At 57.0% G+C, this 7,588-nt stretch overlaps 2 protein-coding genes across 2 annotated transcripts; one reads left to right on the top strand and one right to left on the bottom strand.

Annotated features, from left to right (window-relative positions):
* Window positions 1-2,138: 2,138 nt before the first annotated feature.
* GNI_161720 (hypothetical protein) lies at window positions 2,139-4,154 on the bottom strand (the record flags this gene model as incomplete). Its single annotated transcript, XM_011134765.1, has 1 exon — window positions 2,139-4,154. The coding sequence occupies one exon, from the start codon at window positions 4,152-4,154 to the stop codon at window positions 2,139-2,141; it is 2,016 nt and encodes a 671-aa protein (XP_011133067.1).
* An 822-nt stretch (window positions 4,155-4,976) lies between these two features.
* On the top strand, window positions 4,977-7,572 carry GNI_161710 (ribosomal RNA large subunit methyltransferase J; the record flags this gene model as incomplete). Its single annotated transcript, XM_011134764.1, has 3 exons — window positions 4,977-5,319; window positions 5,379-7,482; window positions 7,563-7,572. The coding sequence occupies 3 exons, from the start codon at window positions 4,977-4,979 to the stop codon at window positions 7,570-7,572; spliced, it is 2,457 nt and encodes an 818-aa protein (XP_011133066.1).
* Between the last annotated feature and the right edge of the window lie 16 nt (window positions 7,573-7,588).

The following is a 7,588-nucleotide window of genomic DNA, read 5'->3' as shown; positions in this document are numbered from 1 at the left end:
TCAATTGTTGTGGACGGGACTTGGCTGATTGCAGCCGTAGTCAACCCTGATGGCACTCAAGAGGAGGGACCAGTGGAGGGAGCGGCTTGGAAGTCGGTGACGAAGTTCATAAAGGCCCTGGGTGAAGGAAGCACAGAACAGACGGGCGACCCGGCGGCTACTAGTAACTTGATTGATGCACTGGGGATTGGCGTACCGGGGTCGCGCATACCGCACACGGAATCAGTAGATGCTCGGACGGAGTTGGTGTACGCCCTAGTCTTGTCGAAGAGTGATACAGCAAGTTATTCGAGCCAACTGCCCGTCGAGTGGGGGTGCAGATCGAGGCTGGAGCTTTGGCCACGGGTTCGACTTTGAGGTGATGTCAATGAATGAAGTGTGGTGGGTGCAAGAGACGATCACTCTCTAATCGCGTTGGTTCACGGGGGCACTGAATTCAAGGGAGAGTTCTTTGACCTGGTTCAGAAGTGTTGATAGTGCAGGTTATATGTGACTGCGCCATACCGACCACAAGGGAACGGTGTTAACGAGTCGAGTCACCGTGGAATATCGAAGGCTTTGCATGGAGCGGACGTACGGAGCGGTTCGGAGTTACGCGAGGCTGTAACTTCTGCTGTGCTTGCGCACAACAACGTCCCACACCCAGCGACAGAGCTTGCACCAGCGATGGCGTTGATTGCGAAAGAGCACAACACGCTACATGCGCAACCTGTTGGGTTCCAGCGCGGAGTGAGTTAGGGTGTCTGCCGCGGAGGCAAGGCATTGGATTGACGGAGTGCCGCAGCCCCAAGGGATCCCGGAGTTGTCAAAAGCCGCGGAGGAAGTAGTGGGGTCTAGCGGTATCCCCCGGAAACGAAAGCGCACTGACAACGAGCGAGACAACGACGACCTGGTCAAGGCGCCTGAGGAATTCGCCATGTTCTCAGTCGAGGAAGGCTGTGGTTTGTCGTAGCCGTGCACCGTCATTTGTCGTGTGCACATTGTGGCTACTGGCCGTAAATTTCTAGGGTAAAGGGGGGACGCAAAACAACAGCAAACCATGGTCGAGTCTACCACCCACGAGCACGACAGTGGCCCGAGTTCAGCCACGGAGGACCTGCGCGATGTCAGTCGGCGAGGTCGGCTTTCAGTTGCCATGTCTCACCCGCCGAAGCTTTTTGTCAAATAGGAGGAGAGTCAGAAACCGTAGCAATGCAAGTTACCAGAACCAACACCGAGGACTCTTCCTACAACGGAGGCAGCACCACGCCAGCAGCGGACCAGCTGCAGCGCTTTTCGTCCTTTCGGGAGATAATGATTGATGAGGTCAACTGAACTCAAGTAGTGGTGGGTCGAGCGAAACTTTTTTCCCTGGGCGTGCGGTGAATGAAATCAGTAGCTGCCGCCGCAACAGCGAAGCCTGAGTGCAATGGGGCCGTTGGGAGTCGAGATCGTGCGGGCGACGGTCCAATGAACTGGGACAGTTTCAAAGGGAATCGAGGAACCCGGACAACGCAAGGTAGACGAGTGAAATCCTACCTGACAGGGCCGGTGTGTTGGGCCGTCAGAGTGTGCAACTCGTCGGTCGCCTTTGGCGGTTACTTTTGACGGCATAAAAGTAGCCTCTTCTACGGCGTGGCCCGCGCAGGCCGCGTGAGGTTGATTGCAGCTCTGGTGAGCCCCGACGGGACGGTGTTGAAGGGTACACTGCTCGAATGATCGAACTATGTTGCCCGAGTCAGCCCGATCAAGTTGTTCAGGCAGCGTCTCGGAGAAGCTGCTTGAGTGGCCGTCCTTCTCGCGAATTGGACAGTAGAGCCTGGAAGTGAAGAAGTTCGTAACGTCTCTGGTCACGAGCGGGCAGGGGAGCATGTACAGCGACAACCCGGAGGTGACTAGACGGGCGTTGACTATGGGTGCAGCTGTTTGGCACGCGCCGATCGAAAACCAAATTCTGCCAAGTAGAGCAACACTGCCGAGCACAACACTGGAGTATTTTATACTGGAGCCTATCATACCCTCCCTACCACTCACGGTACTTGGTCACGGTCTCTCCAGCATCCCTCGGAGCAGTCTTACAAACCCGGAGTCCTTGCTTTCATTGATAACAATTCCGTTCTCGTTGCCATCTTGTTAGCGGGAAAAAGACATGTCGTCCATCAACTGGTGCATCCTTCCAATGTTCTGCACCTCTTCTGGGTCGTGTCATCCACGAGGGTCGTGTCATCCACGAGGGTCGTGTCATCCACGAGGGCCGTGTCATCCACGAGGGTCGTGTCATCCACGAGGGTCGTGTTGTCCGTGCGTGCGGTGGTGTTCCAGAAATTTGTGGTAGCAGGCTCCGTGGCATTCGAGATGTAGTAACCAACAGTAGTGTTGCCCGAGGTCAGCCGCTCCGTGTCTGGGTATGTATGCGACTGGATGGTCTCGGTGTCATTCCAGATGTTAGCAGTAACAAACTCTGTGACATTGTGGCCGTAGTTACCAACGGTCGAATGCGCGGTTTCCATAGAGGAATTGGTAAGTAACGAAGTTATCGAATCCTTCAGCGACCGGATTACCCGTCGGAGTGAAGAGCCAGCGGTAAGTCCGAAGGCCGAGGTAAGGTTCGACTTCAAAGTAAGCTCCGGGGCCAAGTGGACGTGCGGCGCGTCGAGGACTAGTGGTGATTGGTGGATTGAAGTGAGTGCTTGCGTGAGTGGTTGTGGCTGCATTGTAGTGTGGTTGGCGAGGGAGCTGAGCCCACGTCGGTGCCTTCCGTGTGAGTGGGGGATTTCATACAGGAGGAAGGCCATAAGGACACTGCCGAAGGAGAAGCCGAGTGCTATCATTTGCCAGTCGATGTATGTGTATGGTTCAAAGGCGACCTGACGCTCAAAGAGGGGACGCCAATGGTTGGGCGCATAGCGCAAGAACTTGCTGATTTCGTCTGACCGCATTGCGCCTATGTAGTAAAGTGAAGCCTGTTCCGTGGGCACGGTGGCCATGACACGCTGGCTGGCATGTGGCCCGAAAACCTCTCGCAGTAACTCCTCGCACGCCGCCGGTTCGGAGTCGTCCAAACCCGAGTCGTGCAGACGCTTCGTCAAGTCCCTATACACAATCCTCTCAACGTGAGGAATCACCTCCGCCCCCACGTCCAAGTCACTTCGGAAGAATATCAATCCGTGCAACTCCTGGAACCAGTCAAATGCTCCCCGTTCCAGCAATGGAATCCCTTCTTCCACCTCCTGTTCCGACACTACCTGTTGCGACACTCCCAAACTCCGAGACCGCCTCCGCCACAAAGACACCCACCGCGACTTCCGCTCTCCTCCACTCGGTTCTGCCCCACTCGGCCTTGTCGAAGTCAGCTCTATTACAATAGATTCTGCCTCAGTCTGCCCTGCTGCACTCTGCCTTGCCCAACTCGGCTCCGGAGCAGTCTGCCTTGCCCAAGTCAGCTCTGTCGCACTGGGCTCTGTCGCACTGGGCTCTGTCCCGCTCAACTCTCCCCCACTCGGCTCTGTCCCGCTCAGCTCTCTCCCACTCGGCTCCGCCTCACTCGACGTTGCTCCACTCTGCCTCGTCAAAGTCAGCTCTATCCCACTAAGCTCGGCTCTACTCGGTTTGGCTCCACTCCGCATTGCCCAACTGGGCTCCGGAGCAGACTGCCTTGCCCAAGTCCGCTCTGTCTCACTCAGCTCTTCCTCAGTCAGCTCTGCCCCATTCTGTTCTGCCGCGCTTGGCCTTGCCGCACTCGGCTCACCACGTCTAGCTCCACTCTGCCTTGCCCAAGTCAGCTCGGTCCCACTCTGCCTTGCCCAAGTCAGCTCTGTCGCACTGGGCTCTGTCGCACTGGGCTCTGTCCCGCTCAGCTCTCCCCCACTCGGCTCCGCCTCACTCGACGTTGCTCCACTCTGCCTCGTCAAAGTCAGCTCTATCCCACTAAGCTCGGCTCTACTCGGTTTGGCTCCACTCTGCATTGCCCAACTCGGCTCCGGAGCAGACTGCCTTGCCCAAGTCCGCTCTGTCTCACTCAGCTCTTCCTCAGTCAGCTCTGCCCCATTCTGTTCTGCCGCGATTGGCCTTGCCGCACTCGGCTCACCACGTCTTGCTCCACTCTGCCTTGCCCAAGTCAGCTCTGTCCCACTCTGCCTTGCCCAACGCGGCTCTGCCCAACTTGGATCTGCCATAGTCCGCTCACTGCGTCTTGCTCCGCTCTGCCTTGCCCAAGTCAGCTCTGTCCCTGACCTTACCCGACTCGGCCTTGCCTGCGGGCCCGGCCCCTTGCTTTTCAAGACGTCAAAGACCTCCTTCGGCGCAACCGCTACGGCCAAAGCGACTGAGCCAGAGCCCCGTGAGAAGCAGACAATCCGCGGCACACACCCCTCCAACCCCGGCTTCGTACCGTCCCGCTCCAAAAGCACCGCCAGTAACTCACCCGACTTGACCCAACTTGACTCCGAACTTGCCACTGTCCTCATCCCCTCCAAAACAAAAAAAAGAAAACCTGAGCCCCAACGACCCCATCGAACAACACTACCGCATAACCCACTTCCCGTATGAATTCCCCCTACACGCGTAGCCAACCAAAGGTGTAACCAACCAAAGCCCGCCCGATCAAATCCAACAAAGCACGAATTATGGCATCTTTCCGTGGCCGTTCTGTCCCGGCGCACACTTTGCGGATGTCGACCAAAATCTGGGAACTTACCAAAACGACAGTTAGGTGGTGGAGGGTCAGGCGAAGGTGGGCTGAGAACGGCACCCCCAAGCTGGACTTCTGAGAACAACGCTTTCGTTCGCGGTGGTCCGAGGTCGAGGGGATTTAAAAATGAATTATGAGGTTCAGGGCAAGCCACTAGCAGCAGTCCCTCCTCAGAAAGCTTGTGCGGCCTGCGCCGCGAAGAAGAAGACAGCGTGCTACTGCGCCACCGCCAAAACTCTGTGTGCGCAACACTTCCTCGCCGCACGGGGTTGTGTGCTCCACACGGGTGTGTCTCTGCATCACACGGATGTCTCTCCTTCACACGGATCGCAGTCCTACGGGTAAGTGCCTTTCAGTTTGCCATCAGTATGAGGGACGGTACGTGCCCCAGTTGCGGGAGCAGTGCGAGAAACTGCACGAGGTGAAGTGTCGCCTCAACAAGTTCGACCTGGCTTCCTGGTCGAAGCACACGGACGCTCAGTTCCGAGGCGGGCGCGTGAAACTAAAAATAAAGCAGACACTCGACGTGCACCCCGAGTTGTTAACGAACGCCTGGCTTAAGCTGTACGAGATACTCAGCTCGTACACCGAAATCTGGGAAGTGCTGCGACAACAACCGGATATAAAGACCCGTAAGCTAGCCACGGGTGGTAACACGCACCATGTGGTGGTAACACGCATCACGTGGTGGTACATGCGGTGTGTGTAGTACATTTGGGTGAGTGTCCTGGAGCCTTTGTGGCGTGTACCAACCACTGGTTACGGACGAGCATTAGTCGAAGCGTGAGTTGGACATGGTGGGCGAACAGTTTGGATCCGTGGAGTGAGATGAATGACTGGCGCGAGAAGCTGGACTCTTCTTTCATGCGGCACACATACGGACACTGGTTGAAGGGTGCTGACGGGACGGGTAACCTGTGTCGGCTGGCCAACGTAGCGGCGGTTCTGGAGGCGGAGGCGAAGGTGGATATGGTGACGGCTGACGGGTCTTTCGGGACGCAGCATGACGCAGCAAGTCAGGAGGAGCTATTACTGCCACTCGTTCTTGCCGAGGTCGTCGTCGCCTGGGGCCGTCTGAAACCAGGCGGTGTCCTAATCCTCAAACTCTACGGCCCCACGACGCCGGTTACAGTCAGTGTTGTCGCACTTCTCAAAAACTCTTTCGACAAACTATGGTTGCACAAACCTAATCTCTCCAAGCCAGGCAACTCTGAAGTCTACGCTGTGGCCGTTGGTTATGTAGGTGTCTCCGGCACCCTCTTTGAGCGCTCTAAAAAACTCGTAATCTACGAACCCACCTCCTCCGCGAATCCGGAGGTCCCTGGTTCGAGACCGGGTCCGGGCGGACAGGTGGGGCGGTCTTTGTTACGTCTGGAGCGCGAAGTGGCACCGGCGTGCCTAGCCAGCATCTTGGCGGCCACACGGCAGTTGGTAGAGGCCCAGGTGAAGTGCATTCAAGACAACCTGAACACGTACAGCCACAAGATGGTGACGATGACGGTGCGGCTTAAGGACCAGTTTGCGTTGGAGTTCATGCAAAAGTTCCAGCTACAAGAACTGCCGCGAGAACTACGCGTGTGTCCCAACGTAGATTTGGAAGAGCTAAGTCGTAACGCAAAACTCTCTGTGTCCGCCACAGATGCCGAACGCGCACACGATTTCGGCGACTGGCAAGCTGTCCAACAACTACGACTTAAACCTTTTGTCGCCCGCGGCGGCCCGTGTTTGGAAGTGCGGGTGTCTTCAAGTGCCACCCTTGCTACCATACGCGAACCGCCACCATGGCCGGTACGGGACGCCGGAGGTGTGACACCGGGTGTGGAATTGCACGAGTTCTCCAGCCAAAAAGAAAGGACAAAAGAAGTCGGTACTGGGCGCCATCGCAAGACGCTGGAAGAGCCACCGCTCGCTGAAGAAATGGTCCTTGCATTAGCGCCGGAGCCGGACTCCGATCAAACAGCCTGCGCGACGGAGATTGGACGGTGGCCACAGCTAGGTGGAATCCTGAAGCCATTCCGCATCGTGAGTTCGCCCTATTATAGCCCCGATATTTTCACCGCGCTCATTCGGTACCGCGTACTGTTGCCGAATAAAGTACCCGCGCTCGCCTTTGCAGATATTTGCCATCTCAAACGCAAGGAGTTCGGGCTCTTGTCCAGCGCAACTTCGAATCTCGCGGGTTCGAACATGGGGGGTTCGAATCCCGCGGGTGCCAACGTGGCGGGCCAAAACCCGGTCTCCCTTTTGTCTAGTGTGTCATACGACGTGGCCATTATGTGTTTGATCAAGTTCCGCCAAAAGGGGTCGGCGCAACCGCACTGGCTGGAGGTCACGCACCCTTCGGAGTTGGGCACGATGTCCGAGCCTTTTCGCCGCACAGGCTGTCGCGGTCTGTGTGTGGACCTGTCCAGTGCGAGTTCCAATCCGGCGGGTGTGGGTTCGAACCCGGCAGGTGCGGGTTCGAACCCGGCAGGTGCGGGTTCGAATCCGGCAGGTGCGGGTTCAGTGCCTGTATTCCGTTGTCCAGGAGGCGAGGACTGGGCGGCTTTGAAGACTGAGCTGCGTTCGGCTTCATTGCGTCCGGCTGTGGCATTGGTTGGTACGCACGGGAGTGTGGCGAAGCGGGAGATATTACAGGAGGAGGTAGACGAGCAGAAGTTTTTATTGCGTGCGTTACGAGTGGCATTGCGATACTTGGCGGACGGCGGTGATCTGTTGCTGGGACTGTCGACAACCGGTACCCGCTTCTCGGGTTCATTGCTATTGCTGCTATCTGTCTGCTTCAAAGATCTTACAGTTGCCCGACCTCCAACGTGCGCGGCCTGGACACAACGTCGCTACGTCTACTTCCGCCATTTCCTCACGCGGCAAAAAGCGAGAAAACTTGTTCTAGGTTTAGTTAATGCCGCCGCCCTCGAA

This window comes from Gregarina niphandrodes (genome assembly GCF_000223845.1).
Source record: "Gregarina niphandrodes unplaced genomic scaffold scaffold00050, whole genome shotgun sequence".
NCBI classification, from domain to species: Eukaryota; Apicomplexa; class Conoidasida; order Eugregarinorida; family Gregarinidae; genus Gregarina; species Gregarina niphandrodes.
This window is presented reverse-complemented; position numbering and strand designations above follow the sequence as displayed.